We start from the raw sequence: 20,020 nt of genomic DNA on the forward strand, positions 1-20,020 counted from the left end.
ACTGTGGCTTTAAGCCTATATCGCGACCATAATATTATTCGCCGTGCACCCGAAAGGACTCGCTCTGCTTTAGCCGACATTACTAGTGTGGAGAGGATATTAATGGCCACTCGAGAGTGAGCTAATCTGGATCCTCGCGAGCGGCCGTAACGTTGTCGAACTTACGCAAGTCGTAATTGCTGAGTATTGAGCTAGTAGTAGCTTGTTCCTCTTCCCGGGCTCTTTTTTAGGTGGCAGGTGGTATAAAGGAGCCAGCTAAGGGAAGCATAGCCTAAAGCGTAGGTAGTAAAGGCAAGGCAGATTGGTGGTGGATAAAAAGGTAAGGGGGTTATACGCGGTACTCGCGACGCGTTGTATACGCCTACCCTTCTACAAGCCCGCACAGACGTATATTTTATATATTTTGATTAGTTTGGAGCTACGCACGGGTATATAGATCACTACTGGCGATGCATACGCTAACTGGTAAGATCTAGTACTCAACACTACGGCTCTCACCACTACCACCTGTTCTTACCGCGGGTGATTATATTGTTGTATCTACGTAACAAAATCACTAGGTGCGATCATGGTTCGATTGGCTATGTTACACTATAATCGAACATAATCGTAACTAACTGATTATTGCCATGTCTGCTTCTATTCGGCGCAACCTGTTCGCTCTTTCAGTCTTATGCCTTTGCTCTCTCAAGTCACATGTAGCGGCTGACGATAATCTGTTCAACGTCACTGGATATGATGTTGGTCCTGACTGGGAGAACGATGAGTTGCCTCCCTTCCCTCCGCTTACAGACAGCGAAGGCAAGAAAATCGACGCCGCAAATTTACGAGGGACCAGATTGTTTGGATACAAAGGCTGTGGCAAAGCAGAAAAGAAAATCATAGACGATACCTACGTCGACTTCAGCTATCTAGCTGCTCTTCCAACATTAAAGGATGGGATTGCTTGGAACGACCAAGCAGAGGTCTCAATAATCATTAAGTTAGTTATCTAAATTACGATTATTTAGATTATCTAATAATCGAAATTGAAATCGAAGGCCTTAATTAGTTATATAGATTATATAGATTATATAAATATATATAAGGGAGTGGGCGGAGGAGGAAGTTGTAATATAGCCTTAGTGACGATCGACAGCCATCAGCAGCTATATCCATGCAAGCGCCAAGAGGCCAAAATTTTACTATAGCCCCTAATAAAATCTACCTAACACGTAATACTCGGTTACGGCGCGCGATGCTCCTATCACAACGTCTAGTCATATTACTTCCTTTTAGTCAACACTAAGCTTCTATTATTAACATTAACACTAGCTATAACTCCCCTACTACCCCCCCGCACCCGTAGCCAAAAGAAACAGCGAGAAGAAGAAGAAGAAGTAGATAAAGTTTCCGCCCTTAGCGAGCACAATTCGCGCGAGTTTAACAACGTGACGGCTGCCCGCGAGGACCCTCATTACCAAATTAGAATTCCTTAACTAAAACGGAAGAGAGAACGTAAGGACAAAGTTCTCTAGTTGTACGCCCTTAATAAACCTCCAAAAGGCTAACCAGAATATGGTAATTTAAACCAGGAGCTTTTCTACTGCAAGCGCTGCTAAAAACAGTATTTAAGCCTTACATTTGCTTGCGCCTACCTAAAGAATAAACACGGTATAAAAATCCCCCTTAAGACGTCTAAAGTTAATAAAGCAACAAAGTCTACTATTAGCGCCTTATTTAATAAACAGAAGGAGATAACTGCTAGTAAAACAGACTCTAAAGTTAATAAGATCCTACGAGATCTGGTAAACGAGGCCGACTTTATAAACGCCCTTTATTACCTTATAGTTATACGCAATCTTCCTTATATAATTATTAAGTGGCTAAAGTTTAGAGCCTTCCTTTACATTTATAATTATATAGTCGACGACCTCCTCTACAGATCTGCTAACTTGGTGCCATTACTTATTAGTAAGACGTTTGTAATTTACAAGGATTTAGTTAAAAAAAGACTTAAGAAGGTAATATTAAAAGTCTATTTTATAACTAACTATTAGACGGCTCTAAATAAGTCAGCTTTCCAGGCAATAACTGCTCACTTTATTAACGAAGCTGGCCACCTTTTAAAGGCGACGCTTGCTCTATAAGAGCATAAGGAGTCTTATGGTGGTAAGGAGCAGGTAGAGGTACTAATTAAGGTATTAAACGAATTTAATATTAAGGAAAGCCAGATTAGCTATATAACAGGTACGTTTTATTAGTTAGCCTAGATCTCCATCTAACTCTATTAAATGCTTACCTATTTAGCGGCAAATAGGTAACAATTACGGCAGTAATAATAAGCTCTACCGTTTAATCCAAAAGTACTTCCCCTCCTAGTCGGCTACTTAATACTAAATTTGATATATAGGCTATATAATTAACCTCGCTATTTAAGCCTTTCTTTTCTATAAAGATAAAGAAGCTGTTAAGATTGCAGTTTAGGTAGCCAAATAACTTTAACGCGAAGAATAACTGGCAAATATCCGGTTAGAAAATAAGTATAATTAAAACAAAGCTACGTAGGCTAAATGGCGAGAAATGGGAGCCCTTAGCAAAATTTATAACATCGCTATATAGCTAAGGCGTTCGATAGAGCGATATTAAGCCTTCCTGGCGCTTGCTAAGAAGATGCTTTCTTATAATAATAATACAAGGTGGAACTTATGGCTTACTATACTTGAGTCGGCCATTAAGCTTAAAAACGGTATTTGCGTTTTTATTAACAAAAACTAAGACTCTATATAGAAGAATAACCTTAGTTGTAATAAATGGAATACCGTCCGCGAGACTATTGCCATTTTAGGGCCTTTTAAGGATATAACGAAGTCCTTAGAAGGCGACTCAACAACTCTAAATAAGGTTCTGCGGAGTATAGATTTCCTTATTAAATACGTTAAAAGTAAGCAGGAGGAACACGCTGCTAACACAAACCTCTTAGCGTCGCTTTTAACTATGTGGTTTGCTTTTAATAAGTATTATAAGCTAACTAATAAGACTTCTACCTACGCCTCTACGCTTCTTCTTAATCCAACGCTTTAAAAGAGATATCTAGATAATTACTGGCAGGCGTTAGAGGAGCAAGATCTAGGTATAATTAAGCGAGTAATTAAGGCAGCATGGAGCCTTTAGAAGAAAGAGTATAAATATAAGCTAGTTAATAGTAAGTAAGTTTAGTAAACTAATCCAGATCTTATTAAGAACACATATAAGAGATAGAAGTATAAAAAGCAGCTAAAGCGAGCCTCTACTAATAATGAATTTAAGCGCTTTATTATAGTAAGTTAGACCTCCCTTTTGCAACACCTTCCTGCTATTCGCGATAGCTAACGTTACTAGCTTTTAGCAGGCAACTCCTCTAGCTTTAATTGCCGACTCCTCCCTTAGCTAGTAGCTCGAGCCTTTACAACGAAAACTCTGGCTAAGGCTCTTACGCATAGCTATTAATATCCTCTCTATACCTGCTATATTGGCCAAATCTAAACAGGTTTTTTCCGGTGTACGTTAAATAATATTATAGTAACGCTTAAGGCTTAGAGCGGGGGTAGTAAAACAAACGGAGTGCTTAAAGAGCTGGATCCGTTAAGTCGTAAAGGTAGGTGGCTTTATAACAACCGACGTGGCCACTGAGGTATTAGGTATTAAAGGACTAAATAAGGTAGAAGGCAATACGGCTAAAAACCCGATTAAGTTGCCAGAGGATAAATAGGAGTATAACTAACACCAGAAGTCTATCACCGACTTCCTCTTTTGGAAGTCTAGTAGGCGCGGTGGCAATTGGCAGTAAGTAGAGACTTCCGCAGGCTTTTATCCTATACTTGAGCGCTCCTACTAACCCCCCCTAGTGTATTAGGTAATATTTATATAATGGTTATAATCTATATAATATAATCGAAATCGAAGGCCTTAATTATCAGATAATTGAAATCTAGGTGTCGATTATAATTATATCGATTATTGAGACCCCTGCGACCAAGCAGCGAAAGAATTCTGGGGCGCTGTTGGTGGGAAAACACCCGTTCCTCCTGAGCGAAAGACAGAGATTGAACGTGCGGTATCCCAGACAGGCATCAAGTGCAATCGCTAATATCCTTGAGACAGAAATCTACAAAGCCGCGAAAGAAATCTGGCGATCATATTGGGGTGGACGGCCACCTTGGTTTCCATGGCACCCCCCCGGACGTTCTCTCTGGATTGAAGTTCGCTGTAGCGGAGGCGATGGATCTGGAGACCCGACTAATAAGTGTGGGGATAAGTCTAAAGAGCCAGAGCCATGCCCTCCACCACCTGGCGGTGGAAAGCCTGTAGAGGGAACCCTCAGCAACATGGAAGCATATTCCGATAACTCCGATAAAGATCAGAGGTACAGCCGTATCACCTTCTGCAACCTCTTCTTTAACGGCCTGAGGTCCTTGGCGGAAGCTACGAACTGGGTGAAGAGCGGTCCAGAGATACGGCAAAACAACTTGATGTTGTGGGACAATCGAGCGCGATGCTTCTTCCATGAAATCGCACACCTGGACTACTTCATGAATGCGCCCGCTTCGAGCCCTCCAACTGATGACCTGCAAATAACGTACAAGCATAAGGATGGTAGATATACTGGAGGCGCATATAAACCCTATAACTGTAAGGTGCTGCGGAATTGGCAGTCCTCCGGCTGGTTCCCTCAGCGAAACGGTACGTGATGGCTCCTAGTACCCTCGCTTCCTAAGTTTACTTGCTAATGTGCAATGCAGCTGACAGTTTTGCATTCTACGCTATGGCGATGTGGGCAACAAAAGAGATAGGTCGGTAAGTTGCCAACCTGTTCACCATCGATTTTCTAGTTGAAACATCCGACTCTGAACTGATTGGATATAGGTACCCCTATCTCCCACGGGCAGGCACGAAACCTCCGGAGAGCAGACCACGGGATTCAAACGGTAACCCGATGCTGTTTGATGACGAAAACCCAGATCATGGAGACCGTGAAGGTGATCAAGACATCGACAACGTGTTGAACGGCACCGCCGAGGATAGTTTCCCACTTCCAGGTTGCCCAGACAGAGACATTGGTCACGCTGCCGAAGTCGCACTTGACCCTGCACCCGTTCCTGAACTCGACTGCGGCAACGATGCTAGCAGCATTCCAAGTACCATCTTCAGCTCCGACACAAATAGGGTGTACTAACAATTCTGCAATGCGGCATTTGCGAACCACAACACCTTGCAATGGACCTTTGATGTTTTTGGGAACTTGCTCACCTCGCCGGCCGCAAACACCGGATGACACGCGGTCTGGGTTTCTTCCCTAAGAGGGACGATGGACCAGCACAGTACACCAAATGGCATTTTAAGCTCGATTGGGCACCGAAAGAGAATTATGACCCGCTGAAAGACGCGTGCTACATAGACTGCTGGCAGGCTTTTGAGGCACTGGCTGCTTCGACGTGCGGGCAAAAAGGCGACGGTCATAATATGATCAGGGTTGTAAACAATCAGCCACAATCAGCCACAATCGGATTATTGTAATTGCGAGATTCTGATTGACGATCACAATCTAATTAACAATCATAGCACGTGACAGCAGATTCCTTGGCACCCTGTATAATTAATACTATTAAAGAGATATCTCTACCCCTAGAACCCTAGACAACTACCTACTTAAAATCTCGCTTCTATACCAGTTTTTTAAACATTCTGTTCTCTTAAGGCTGTCCATTTCCATCTTTATTCTTTCCCAGCTTATCGTATAACGGCCACCTAAGAAAACCCTCTCTAGGTTATCGCTTATAGCTAGAATAGAAAGGATATTTATAGTAAGAATTAAAAGCCTTGGCTATCGTTTTCTTTAAAACTCCTAAGTCCACTAATAAAGAGCTAGGCCCTATATTTTATATAGAGCTTTAGAGCAGTAATCCTTATACTTATTAAGGCTTTACGGTTAAATAATTCTTTCTTTAAGATTATTTACAATGAGATTAAACTTATCTAGCTTTTTTTCCCTTATCTAGTACTATAAAGGCCTCTCGTACAATATAGTATAAAGGGGATAGGAATCTCGGAATTACTCCTAGAGCTACTTTAACTTTTAAAGCATAGGTTTCTACCACTCCTTTTTCTATATCTCTTTAATATATTTTATACAACGCTAAGGCTGAAGAATTAGTACTATAGCGTAGAGGGGAGAGCTGTCTATTTTAGTATAGTATTTATTAAACTTTTCCTAAGCTTATTTAATATAGTACTTTAGATCTTGGTTTAATCTAATACCTACTAATACCTGTTGTATCTCTATATGTTTAATAAGAACGTCCATTATAAAGAGAACTTTGCTAAGGCTTAAGCTATACCCTTAAAGTTTTATAGTTGCGCTATAAAAAGGCCTAAGGAAGTTCTTAATTATATAAAGAAGGGACCAGTTAGCTAGATTAAGAAAGTCTTTATTAAGTGTATCCATATTGGCCTTTATATACTAGTTAACTCCAGACTTATACTAGATTGCAGTCTCCAGCATTTTCCACCAGCTATTCTATCTTGTACGATTATTAAAAGGAATCTTTTATCTAATAATTAATTTAAACTGCTTTATATAATTGCTTAAGGAGCAGAAGTAGATAATAATGTTATATAACCGCCTAAGCGCCCCTATTACGTGGAATATATCCCTTTTATTCTCTTACGCTGCCTTATTATATATTATCTCTAGCTCTATACTCCCCTTTTTAGAGAGCCTTTTATACGCCTTAATCTTTCCCTCCTAAGTAGCACTAAAGAGGAAAGCATTAACTGTAAGGTTAATAATATATCCTTAGCATTAAATTTATTAGTAAATAGGATCCTATTAAATGTCTTTATTCTCTAGTAGGAAATTGGATATTATATAACATAGTATATTATTTATTAAAGAATTGTTACTAATAATAGCCCTAATCTTTCGTATAATACCGTAATCCAGTAGCACTAGAAGAAGGGTATTCCACTATTCTTCTCCGCTATGGTTTACAATTAGTCATAAAATAAGAAGAGCCCGCGCTCTTTACTCTTAAGTATTAATAAAATAGGAGCAAATAGCGAGGAGAGAGTAGTTATTTAAAGAGGTCCAAACATTAATAGAAAGATAAATATTTAAAATTGCTAACTAAAGTTTTTTTTATATAATATCCTTTTAAGAATTAAATAACTGTTTAATCTTCTAGCTAATATCTCTATAAGCTACTATAATAAAGCTCTAGGATTCCTGATTTAAAGCTTAATAGAAAGTATAGAATTCTGGCCATTTAACTATATTAAATAGAAGGTTTTGTTACGGCACTGGCAGAAAGCGGTAGCTATGGTAGACGTTATAATAGACGCAGGGCTTACGTGACTCTCACGTGACTAGGGATTGTATATAACTCCTCGCGTTGCTGCTTATCCTTTCCTTTCCTTTTCTCTAGCTTTAGATTCTCGTTTATGGACAATCCAATTGTACAGGCTTGCGCGACCCTTTTGCCGTGCTTATGTCTTGATTGACTGAGTCGCTAATATTATCTAAAGCTCACTCTACTCTTTCTTCCTAAGAAGGAACTTAAATATATCTATAAGAACACAGAACAGGACCCTAAGGACATTAATAGGACCACAAGGACAGGACCTAAAAGAAAAGGACAGAACCCTAAGGAAAGAACTTATAAGACACGCATAGACCAGAACCCCTAAAGAAATTACCCAGAATTACCCAATACCCCTACCACTATGCCACGAACCACAGCAGCAGGTAAAGTAGCTGTAGGACCCTTAAATACTTTAGATAAAGAAACAATTAACGTTTCAACCCCCTAGGCGGAGCTTGCGGCTACTAATACCGAAATTAAACAACTATAAAAGCTGCTCGAAGCCAGAGATACCCCTATATCTAATAATGAGTTATCATTAGACAACTAAAGACTTACTATAGTCCTTTAGGCCCTATCCTAGCGCCTTAGTGGACCCACCGAGGTCTATATAGCACTAAGGCGGTCGGCAAAGGTCGCGGATCCCCCGCTACTTATAGACGGAACCGACCCTATATTTAATAATTAGAAGCTTTAATTACGGGATAAGCTTAAAGTTAATGCAGACCACTTCCCTAACGCCCGAGCTAGAATGGCCTACGTTTTTAGCTATACTGGCGGAGACGCCCAGACGCATTTACGCCCGCGATATACTAAAGACTTAGTAGACCCCTTTATCTCTAAAGAAGAAATAATTAAATACTTATCTTCTATTTATAAAGACCCTTTTAAAGTATAGAACGCCCGCCTTAGCTATAAAAGCCTAAATATAAAACAACGGAGACCTTTTTAGCCTTCTAAACCTGCTTTCTATACCTACGTCAGGAAAACGGGAGGGTGGTAGGGGCTAGCCAGGGGCTAGCCCGGGGCTGGCCCGGGGTCATTTTAGCTGGATCCGCTGATCTGCTCATATACACTTATTTACGCTAGCCCGGGGCTAGCCCGGGGCCATATTAGTAACATTAACACATTTTATACGTTTTATACGTTTTATACATTTTATACATTTTATACATTTTATATAATATTTCCTATAGCTGCAATATGTATAATTATAATAAAATTCAAAATTCAAAATTCAAAAATTTAAAATTAATAGTAGCTATAAGGGATATCTCTCGCAGAGTCTCCAAATCGTCAATTGGCGGCGTTCCCGATAATCCGCCGGCCATGTACTGATTTCCTAACTAGGCCTAGTGCCTGTCCTGCCTGTCCTGCCTGTCCTACCTGTCCTACCTGTCCTACCTGTCCTACCATCTGACCGTCCTACTTGTTCGTGCCTACCTGTCTGTGCCTGCCGGTCGTGCCTACTTGTCTATGCCTACCTGTCTGTATCTGTAATTCGGGGGAGAGGTCGGCCCGATCNAAGGCTCTGCTTNATTTNATTGCGATTNATTATATTGATTCGAATCGTTCTCTCTGGGCGTTCGCTGGCTGTACGTTTGAACAGTGGTCGTCTGGGGTGCCTCCCTAAGAGGCCTTGATTCAATTTGATTTGGTAATGGGATAATATCGAGGCTCTAGTTCGATTCGATCGATCGATTAAATTGATCGTGGTGTTTGCTGGCTGGTCGTTTAAACGATTATCGTCTGGCTCTGGCGACGGTCGTCTGGTTCTGGCGACGGTCGTCTGGTTCTGGCGACGGTCGTCTGGTTCTGGCGACGGTCGTCTGGTTCTGGCGACGGTCGTCTGGTTCTGGCGCGACGGTCGTCTGGTTCTGGTCACAGTCCTCTGGCTACCGTTCTGGTGCCTCCCTAAGTAGGGAGGATGTAAGGAAGGAAGGGTAAAGGTGGCATTTAGGTGGTACAAGGGGTATGCAAAGGCACGTGTAGAGGCTGTCGGGAATATAGCGGGGACCCGATGGGTACTTCGGACGATTTAGATTGATAAGGAAAATCAAAGTCCTGCTAGGAGCCTGGACTAGGAAGCCTGCTAGGAGCCTCCCGGAGGCCTTTAGGATTTTAAATACCCTAATAGCAATAAATATAATAATAGTAATAATATTTATTTTATAGCTATAAGCTAGCATAGTGCTAGCGTATAGCTCTAGGGCTTAGCTAATATGGCTAAAAGCTAGCCCTAGGCTAGGGGGGGTTAGCTAATATAGCTAAAAGCTAGCCCTAGGCNAGGGGGGGTNAGCTAATATGGCTAAAAGCTNGCCCNGGGCCAGGGGGGGTTAGCTAATATGGCGGAAAGCTAGCCCCGGGCCCTAAAAACACTTTTAGCGAAACCAAATTTCCTGCGCCACTTCCCGTTTTCCTGACGTAGCTAGACAGGCCTAGATCCCCTAGGAAGACCTACTACTAGACCTCTTTAATAAGCTTACCCTAGACCTATAGCGGGCTATATTACCAGCTTATACTACAGTATAGACGTTAAAGGAACTTACGGACTATTGCCTAGCTATTAACTAAGGCCTTTATTAAATTAAGGTACGTACTAACCGGCTAAAAACTAGAAACCTTGTAAACTAGGCCGTAAGTACTATAAGTACGGCCTATAGTGCCCTAGCACGATCGGCAACTCCTATAGTTAACCCAGCAGCTAGCTGCGCAGCTACCCCTACTACGGGCCCGGTGTACACCCGGCTTATATATAGCGACCCCTATATATAGGCCCTTAGCGATTAAGGAGCTTACTTCTTATGCGGTCAAATAGGCCACCCTATAAGGAACTATCTAACAAAGGCAAAGATAAACAAGGTTCTATTAATTTAGGAGGATAGTACGAAGCCGGAAAAAGAGGAACCCTAAAGGAAGACTTCTCTCTAGGGTTAAAAGGGATTAATATGTTATATATCAATCTGGGTTAGCTAGTTAGTAGAAAAAGCTGCACTATCCCTTATACTTTATTTCGTAATGGATATTAAGTTTTAACCTCTACTTTAGCTAACTTAGGAGTAAATGCCTTTACCTTAATTAACACAAAGTGCGCTGTAAAACTAGCTAACTTTTTATATGCACCCCTTAAAGAACTGCCTAAACTAGTCCCTATTTACGGTTATAACAGACGGATAGGACTACCTATTACTACTATCTTATAGATCTACCTCCGCGTTAACGGACGAAGGTAGTATAACATCCCCTTCCTTATTACGGACCTTAGAAGCTATAATATAATCTTAGGGAGAAAATAGCTAGCCTATTTAGGCTTATAGCTTAACATATAGAATAGGCAGCTTATCTAGCCCAAAACTATGCCCCTAACGCCTTCCTTTATAAAAGAGATCAATATTATAATAGAAAACCTTATACGGCCGCAGATAAACACCGTTTACCAGGCCAATGCGACGCGTAGGGACTAGGCTTTTAAGAAGGATATACAGCTTAATCCGTAACGGATCCGTATACTACGCTGCCCCCAAACTGCCTATGTTACACCACCCGCACTAGAGACTTAGGAAGTCAATAGTGGCCTAGCTAAGTCCCTAATAGAGAACTTAAGCCCTACGCAGCCACAAAGAAAGGCTAGGGACATTAGACAATATACTAAACTAATAAACCAGAAGGACAACTTACGGAAAATAGAACGTAAGCTAAGGAAGACTATAAACCCTATACCATAAAATACGGCCTAATAAATATCCGTAAAGAAACCCACAAACCTCCCGCCAGTTGATATCTACTATATTAGCGCTATAGGATTCTACTAAAACCTAGTTTAGCCTAATACCGTTACCTTTACAACTAGCTTATACAAAATTGATTAGATAATTAAAGAGAAAGAAGCCCTAGCCTAAGAGAAAGGCGAGCTTATAGATAAGGAGCTAGTAGAATAGAAACTGCCCCATTAATACTAGAAATTTAAAGACACCTTCTCTAAAGCAGCATTTAATATACTCCCGCCTTACTAACCGTATAACTATAAGATTAAAATTAAGCCGGATAAGGTGGTTACTCTTAGCTATAGCCCCCTCTAATAGTAATCTACTGCCAAATTACAGGCTATAAAGCAGTATCTTATTAATAACCTAGATAAGGGCTTTATTAAGCCTAGTTAAGCCCCTTTTAACTTACCTATTCTTTTTACTAAAAAGCTAAATAGAGGACTTTGTTTCTGTATCGACTACCGCAAGCTTAATAATTTAACCCTTAAAGACCGCTACCTACTGCCTTTATTTAATGAGACTTTGGCCCAAATAAGTAGAGCTAAGATCTTTATAAAGCTTAATATCCGCTAGGCTTTTTACCGGATTAGGATAGACCCTAAATTAGAAGACCTTATTATGTTTCGGACCTATTACAGAATATATAAATATAAAGTATTACCTTTTAGACTAACTAACGGACTGGCCATATACCAACAATACATAAATAACGTACTATTTAACTACCTTAACAACTTCTATACAGTATACCTAGATAATATTATAATCTACTCTAAAAACAAACTAGAATATAAAGAGCATATCTATAAAGTCCTATAACGGCTTTAAGAAGCTGGCCTCTAAGCTAATATTAAAAAGTTAGAATTTAGTGTTAAGCGTATAAAGTACCTAGGGTTTATTATTAGTATAAATAGAATTAAGGTAGACCTAGAAAAGACGGCCGTAATTAACTAATAGGTACCCCTAAGGACCGTAAAGGGGGTACAGTTATTTTTAGGGTTCTATAACTTCTACTGACGCTTTATTAAGAACTACAGCAGGATTACCTAGCCACTAAGCCTACTTACCTATAAGGACCGGCCCTTTTACTTTAACACTGTATATAGGTAGGCCTTTAACGAGCTTAAGAAACAACTGGTCTCTGCTCCCTTACTTACCCATTTTAACCTAGAACGGCCCTTAATACTAGAAACCGATACCTTAAATAGTATTATAGCTAGCGTTTACTCCTAAAAGTAGACAAATGGAGAATAGCACCCTATTGCTTACTATTTAAAGACTATAGTAGATGCGGAGCTAAACTACCCGATTTATAACAAAGAAATATTAGCTATTATCTATAGCTTTTAGCACTAGCGAGCACAGCTAGAAAGGACCCCTAAACCTATCTAAGTGGTTTCAGATTATAAGGCCTTAGAATATTTTATAACAATAAAAGCCCTTATAGCCCGGCAGGCGCGCTAGGCGGATATCCTATCTTAGTTTAACTTCCTAATTATATATAAGCTAGGCGCCACTAACCGTGCGGATACTCTTATAAGATGTAAATAGGACCTAAATAACTAGATGGCCGCGAAAATCTTATTATAGACTTAGACGCTACTACAACCAGAGCACCTTAACCCTTAAATACGGGAAGAACTAAATACTAAATCTTTAAGCGCCGAGATATATCCCATCGACCCTACGGAATTTAACCTTATTAATAAACTACTATAAGCAAACCGTACGGACCCTTCTCTATAGGAGTACCGTAAAAAGGCAAAGGATGTTACTAGCCTATAGTCCCTTAAAAATGGACTACTTAAGCACTGGGAACGGCTAGTAGTAGCAAAAGAATAGAACTTACGAACCTGGCTTATTACCGAAGCATATACCTAGGTCTCTATAGCCCACCCTAGAAAAAATAAGACCTGTAAGATTATTAGTAACCATTACTACTAGCCCGAAATGGTTATAGATATTAACCGTTATATATAGAACTGTAACAACTGCCGTAGGTTTACAATTCCACAAGATAAGACCCCAGGACTATTAAAGCCACTCCCAATACTAGAGCGCCCCTAGCAGTATATCTCTATAGATTTTTATAAACTACTAGTGGACCGTAATAGGTATAATATGGTTATAATCTTAGTTAACCATTTTAGCAAACGCCCTTTCTTAATCCCCTGTCACAAGAATATTAATGCTAAAGAGGCGGCCTAACTATATATCTATTACATCTACTAAATTTACGGACCGCTAGATACTATTATATTAGACTACGGACCGTAGTTTATATTGGCTTTCTAAAATAAGTTTACTCAGATCCTAGGAATTAGGCTAAAGCTTTTTATAGTATACTACCCCTAGATAGACGGTTAGACGGAGATTATAAATCAATACTTGGACCAGAGACTCTGGCCCTTTGTTAACTACTTCTAAGATAACTAGGGCGAACTGCTACCTCTAATAGACTACGCCTAGGCGACCCTACCCTATAACTCTACTGGATTCGCACCTATCTAATTAGAAATAGGGTATCTACTATAAACAAGCTTTAACTAGAATAGACTAAAAGGACTACAGACTATATACAAGAAACTATCTTATAAGGAAGCCTAGCAGTACACCAAGCGCTTAGAGGAAGCCTAGACGGTAGCCTATATAAATCTAAAAAAGGCCTAAAAATTAATAAAATAGCAGGTAAATAAGTATAGGCGCGAGCCTAACTTTACCGTAGGTAATATGGTCTAGGTTATAATAAAGAACTAGAAGACGGAACGGCCAAGTTATAAGCTTAATTATTAGATAGCAGGACCGTATAAGGTCCTTAAGAAAATAGACAACTTATATAAAGTAAAGCTCCCAGATTTAATTAAGGTTTACCCTATCTTCTTACTAGATAAGCTACGGAAGGTAGTAAATGACCTATTACCTAGACAAAAGAACAAACCCCCCCTACTAATTTAAGTCAATGGCGATAACAAATAGGAAATTAAAGAGATACTAACCTATAAGCTAGTAAGAAAAACGCTAAAGTACCGCGTTAGTTGGAAAGGCTATAACCCAGATCCTACCTAGTACCCTACATAGAACTTTATTAGCAGTCCCCATAAGCTTTAAAAATTCTATAGCCGTTACCCTAATAAACTAGAACCGCTAAAGTACCTAGATAAATAGATAAAATGCTAGCATAATAAAGATAATAAGCTACCAGAAGAGTATAAAGATAAGAATACCCTATGGGCATAATACGGATATATAAAGCCTGAGGGCAGGCTTTTATGGAGGGGGGGGGTAATGTTACGGCACTGGCAGAAAGCGGCAGCTATAGTAAACGTTATGGTAGACGCAGGGCTTACGTAACTCTTACGTGACTAGGGATTGTATATAACTCCTCGCGTTGCTACTTGTCCTTTCCTTTCCTTTTCTCTAGCTTTAGATTCTCGTTTATAGACAATCCAATCGTATAGGCTTGCGCGACCCTTTTGCCGTGCTTATGTCTCGATTAACTGAGTCGCTAACAGGTTTCGTACAATAATTAAATTAATAAGGGCTTAATTAATAACTTTGCGATTAAGAGAGGACCTTAGAATAATAGATTTAAACTCTAATAGATTGCTCTTAGATCTAGCCTACCCCCAAAGATTCTTAAGTATAGCGTTCGCTTTAGTTTTTATATAACTTGTTCTTAAGAGGCTAATATTAATTAAGTGATTTCGTTTAAGATGCCTCTAGAAATTTATAGTAACTATTATACTATACTTGCAGTCTATAGACTTACAGTAATAGATTTTTTTTCTATTTTTATCTTACGCTGGCTTATCTTTATACGGTTCTCGGGTATATAGAAGGATTGGGCTTTAATATTTCCCCTTATTCTAAGAAGAAAGCTTAATTAATTAAAGAGTATTTATAATCTGGGATAGATCTACTTCTGAGCTTATTTTTTATACAATGTAAAAGGAGAGCTTTAGCTCAAAATTATTGATGTGGGAATGCCAAGCCGCTGATCTGATTGTGGTTGGATTATAATCGGATTACGGATCGACAATCCAATCACAATCCAATTGATAATCTTATCTGATTGCAATCAGTTTGATCGTTTACAACCCTGAATATGATGTCCCAATGGGGACAGGCTCACGTTGGATGCGGGCTTTTTGGATATACTGTTGAGGGTATTGCGCTTGCTTCTTAGGATATCTGATATTACTGAGCTCTCACAGATCTTGGCTGGTCCAAGGGATGGCGCTTTGGTTAGAGCGAGGAGTCTTTCACATTCAGTTCACTACGTTGGTTTTCTTTGTTCTATTTGGGTTTCCGATGCAGGAGTCTCTGTCACTTGGTCTTTGTAAAGTAATGGTACGCTATAACATCCCGTCGTCACTGCTCTTCCATAATTGATTCCTGAATTGTACTCGCTTTCCCAGCCTCCCTCCAATTCTGAAGATTGATGAAAGCGTTCCCCTGACACTCTTCCACACTTGCGAAAGTTTTAGCCTCAAATTTCTCCTTCAGAACAGCCGCCTTTTCGTCCATGTCCCTACACAACTGTAGTCTGTTCTCATCGTCTAGGACAAAACTGTCGCTATCGGGGTCATAACCATAGAGAGTTGTGTCGAACTCCGACACTACAAGCCCACCGCTGCTCGGCCACGCTACTCTCACCCACAATCTCTCTTTTAGCTCCGGTTCCGGCTCTTCGCCTTCTTCAAGCAAAAGGACGCAATCCTCTTCGTGCAGCTCCGCGCCTTTCAGCAGCGAAAAGCGAGCGTACGAGCTCCACCACTTCGCACCAAGAAGTAGTATCTGCTCACAGAACGCGTCTTCGTCGTCCGGGCTCTCATATCGTTTCATGACTGGGTGCAGGCGATCGAGACCGAGATAATCAAAATCCGGCGCTGTGGCGTTGTCGAGAATTATGACGCCACCTTTGGATGGCCAGCCGTAGATGGTGATGTCTGGAGTCGCGAAACAACATCGGCGAGTAAAATCGCGGCTAGCATCGTAGGTGTTAGTGAGTACACCGAGTCCCTTTCGAGGGTTGTCTGAAATTTCGCTAGGAGCTGGTGGTGTCATGATTGTGGCGGTGATTTTGCTGACGAGGTTAGAAATCTTGACTGGCGTTTGAAAATGATGTTGTACTGAGAAGCGGCGGTCGATATAGGTTCCTGATAAGACTCTGGAGGGTTCAGTATTAGGAGACTTAGAAAGGAATGTATTTGATCACAATACTGACATGAGACCGGCGAGAATGATAGCTGTGCTGATATATCGTGCTTCACTGACCCAATCTACCTGCTGCAGATTATCGGTGGCGGAAGTGAGCACGTTGTAGAGGCAATCTTTGAATGCGGCACAGCAGGCTGACAGTGAGTTCATTGATAACCAGACTAGGAAACGTGAAGATAGACCGTTATATTGCTCCTAGTGCATCTCGGAATACCTGTGCTTTATGCTTTGTATACGTAGCCGCTGCAGGCATGGATTGATGAAAGGAAATAGTTGGTAGATTGGAGAGAGAGTACGAAGGTAGGTATGAGGTGTTTATCTCACTCAGAGAGCAAGGGCAAACTGAAGGCGCACTCACTAATACTAAAGTATCACTAGTCTCTGTCCTAAAAAACGCCACCTTTTTTAACCAATTAGCTATCTACCGACCTTAAGTTTACCCTGCCGTCTGAGGGCCTATAGTACGGAACTCTATGGTGCTTAACTTTAATTTTCGCAATTTTATATAAGAGATACTTTTACCTATATATTTAACTCCCTAATAACACCTATTTAACCTAATAAGCTTATAAGTTAAGTTAGACCAGTCTAGTCTATAATTAATTACTCTTTTATAATAGGAATACTACTTCTTTATAAGTTACGCGCTTTTAGTATTTAAGCAGATACTAACGTGTTTTTATCCTTCCTACTCTCTAGTATTAACTCCTTTTCCCCCTTAATACTATCCTCTATATCTTTATCGCCTTAAAAGTAAGTAACTATACCCCTTACTAATTATTAAAGGTAAATTAGATAATGGTAGAGCCCTCTTTCTTACCGCTAAAAGCTATAGGCGATATAAATACTATAGTAGTAAAATAACTTCAATATTAAGAAATTCCTTAAGGCATAGATTATAGAGGATATTAATAATAAATTAAGTAGCCTCTATATTAGTTAGCGGATCTTATTGTTATATTCTACTTTAAAATAAATAAAGGTTTATACAGCCCTTAAATTAACTATATTAGCGGCTTAGTCAATTAAGATATAGTATGGTAAGAGAGACGCGCAAGCCTATATAATTGGATTGTCTATAATTAAGGATCTAAAGCTAGAGAAAGGAAAGAAGAAGAAGAGTAGCGCCGCTTAATATTTTATAGGATTTTCGCATCACGTGACCGCAATATGCGGCAATCTGTGGCAACTTGCTAGTATAGAGGACTGCAAAGTTTTATCAAGTTCTGTCAATGCCGTAACATTACCCCCCCTTAGTAAAGCCTACCTTTAGGCTTTATATATCTATATTACTCCTATAGGGCGTTTTTATCCTTATATTCTTCTAGTAGCTTATTATCTTCGCTATACTAGCACTCTATTTACTTATTTAGGTACTTTAAGGGCCCTAGTTTATTAGGGTAACGGCTATAGAATTTTTAAAACTTATAGGGACTGCTAATAAAGTTCTATATAGGGTATTAGGTAGGATCTAAGTTATAGCCTTTTTAACTAACGCGGTATTTTAGCGTTCTCCTTACTAGTTTATAGGCTAGTATTTCTTTAATTTCCTGTTTATCGTCATCATTAACTTAAATTGGTAGGGGGGGTTTATTTTTTTATAGGTAATAGGTCGTCTATAGCTTTCTATAGCTTATCTAGTAAGAAAATAGGGTAAACCTTTATTAAATCTAGGAGCTTTATCTTGTATAAGTTACCCCTCTTCTTAAAGACCTTATATAGTCCTGCTATTTAATAGTCTAGCTTATAGCTAGGTCGTTCTATCTTTTAGTTCTTTATTATAACCTAAACTATATTAACTACGGTGGAGTCAGGCTCGCGCCTATGCTTATTTATCTACTATTCTATTAATTTTTAGGCCTTTTTAGTGTCACGGGACGAGGGCAGTGGCTATAAAGCGTATATATTCAAGGAGTCTACAAGATGTTGCGCGATTAATCGTAAGGGTCGAGGGCGTAAGGAGGTGATATACCTACGCGTAGCTGACATAAGCTGTACGCGAGGTGTACGCGAGAGCACGGGGCTCTCCTATAGAGGCCCCTGCGGTGGGGTTTTATAACACTACCCCCCCTTTTATAGAGGCGGAGCTCCGGCGACGCTGTGGTTACTATATATATATAAAAGGGACACTTAAGGTATAGAAAAGAAGAAAAGGGGGGTATTACTAAAGGCTTAAAACAATATTATGTAATAGGGCTTGGCATCTAAAAATCCGACTAATTAGATAACTTTAACCGCTGGTTAAAGTTCCTAGACATCTTAATAATATTCTGGTTACGTAATCGCACTTTACCGCAATCTAACGGCAATTTAACGGCAATTTACCCTTATATAGTAATGTATGACGGTTTAACTCTATAAGGGCTCCTATAGAGGATTAGGTATAAAGTCTTTGCTTAGGCCTAGTTTTTATAGGTTTATATAATAAAAGTCGCTAATTAAATCCTTTGCATTTTCAAAGTCTTCCTATAGTTACTATTCTGGCTAATTTATATTAAATCCTGTATATATAGCTCTATAGTAGAGCCGTTGTCCTCTGCCTTTACCAAAGTATTTAGAGTTAATAATTTATTTAATAGTCCACTCCTTATAGTTCTTATCTTTGTTCTTGTCTCGGATTAGTACTAGTAGGGGTTTAGGCTATACCTGCCCTAGTAAGGGGTTGGGCTAATAAAGGTGTATTAGCTATAGGTGAAATATAGGCTATATCCCGCGGGTAGCTAGGGTAGGTAGGAGTTCTAGCTTATATGCGACTCCCCTATCAATAACTCATTTAATTAGATAGGGGCCGAGGTTCTTATAATTAAGTAACTTTATAGGCCTCTGCGTAGAGATATTATATACATCTAGCTATACCTAGTCGCCAACACGTATCTCTAGTGGTGGCGTTTTATAACGGTTAGCAAAGTAGGCCTACTTTACTTAAGCCTAGGCTATTTCTCCCTTGCAGTAGTTAAGTAGATTTTTTATATAGTCTGTATGCTAGTTAGTAAATAGCATTTTAAGGCGTTTTCTATATAGTAGTTTCTTATTAATAGGTTCTGGTGGCTCTATACTAGATTAGGGGTAATAACTCTTATTCGCGAAGAATGGAGTAAGTCCTGTAGTAGTTAAGACGTAGTTATTTACTATAAATTTACCTAGTAGGAGGTAATCTACCTAGTTATCTTAACTATAGGCAACTACCTATTATAGGTACGCTTTTATGCTGGCATTAGCATTTTCTAGTTGCCTAGCAGTTTTATAGTAAAAGGATATAGATATCTTAATAGAGATGCCAAGGCGTTGGCAGATTTATCTCTATATATTGGAGTTAAATTATATGCCTTAGTCGGACGTAATCGAGTTAGGTAACCTATATAGTTAGTAGACTTTATAGAGGAAGGCGTTAGTAACGTCGCTAACGGCTACGCCTTTAGTTAGAACGTAGTGGCGCTCTTTTATAAGTTGGCATATTATTATAAGGATGTTCTTATAGGTACGGCCGTGTCGTTTATAGGGTAGTAGGTTAATAATAAAATCTATGGCAATATCTGCCTATTATTATATAGGTACTAGTAGAGGGTACAGTAGTCCTTAGTACTTTGTATTAAAGGCTTTAGCGCGCTTATAACTATAGCAGGCGCCTATAAAGCGTTTAACTAAGTCTATTAT

At 39.6% G+C, this 20,020-nt stretch overlaps 4 protein-coding genes across 4 annotated transcripts; 2 read left to right on the forward strand and 2 right to left on the reverse strand.

Moving 5' to 3' along the window:
* Positions 1 to 2,772: 2,772 nt before the first annotated feature.
* Positions 2,773 to 3,063, forward strand: K441DRAFT_589095 (uncharacterized protein; the record flags this gene model as incomplete). The annotated part of the gene is made up of 1 exon (XM_067644749.1): positions 2,773 to 3,063. A coding segment is annotated over one exon (291 nt), but the record flags the coding sequence as incomplete, so codon positions are not given.
* A 1,283-nt stretch (positions 3,064 to 4,346) lies between these two features.
* K441DRAFT_588884 (uncharacterized protein) lies at positions 4,347 to 4,819 on the forward strand (the record flags this gene model as incomplete). The annotated part of the gene is made up of 2 exons (XM_067644730.1): positions 4,347 to 4,701; positions 4,761 to 4,819. The coding sequence occupies 2 exons, from the start codon at positions 4,347 to 4,349 to the stop codon at positions 4,817 to 4,819; spliced, it is 414 nt and encodes a 137-aa protein (XP_067497905.1).
* Positions 4,820 to 5,659: 840 nt separating this feature from the next.
* K441DRAFT_589017 (uncharacterized protein) lies at positions 5,660 to 5,842 on the reverse strand (the record flags this gene model as incomplete). The annotated part of the gene is made up of 1 exon (XM_067644743.1): positions 5,660 to 5,842. A coding segment is annotated over one exon (183 nt), but the record flags the coding sequence as incomplete, so codon positions are not given.
* Positions 5,843 to 15,403: 9,561 nt separating this feature from the next.
* K441DRAFT_621349 (uncharacterized protein) lies at positions 15,404 to 16,638 on the reverse strand. Its single transcript, XM_067645967.1, has 2 exons — positions 16,374 to 16,638; positions 15,404 to 16,316 (listed from the first exon to the last, which is right to left on the reverse strand). The coding sequence occupies exons 1-2, from the start codon at positions 16,514 to 16,516 to the stop codon at positions 15,518 to 15,520; spliced, it is 942 nt and encodes a 313-aa protein (XP_067497907.1). The 5' UTR covers positions 16,517 to 16,638; the 3' UTR covers positions 15,404 to 15,517.
* Positions 16,639 to 20,020: the final 3,382 nt, after the last annotated feature.

This window comes from Cenococcum geophilum (assembly GCF_001692895.1).
Source record: "Cenococcum geophilum 1.58 unplaced genomic scaffold K441scaffold_68, whole genome shotgun sequence".
In the NCBI taxonomy this organism is placed as follows: Eukaryota; Fungi; Ascomycota; class Dothideomycetes; order Gloniales; family Gloniaceae; genus Cenococcum; species Cenococcum geophilum.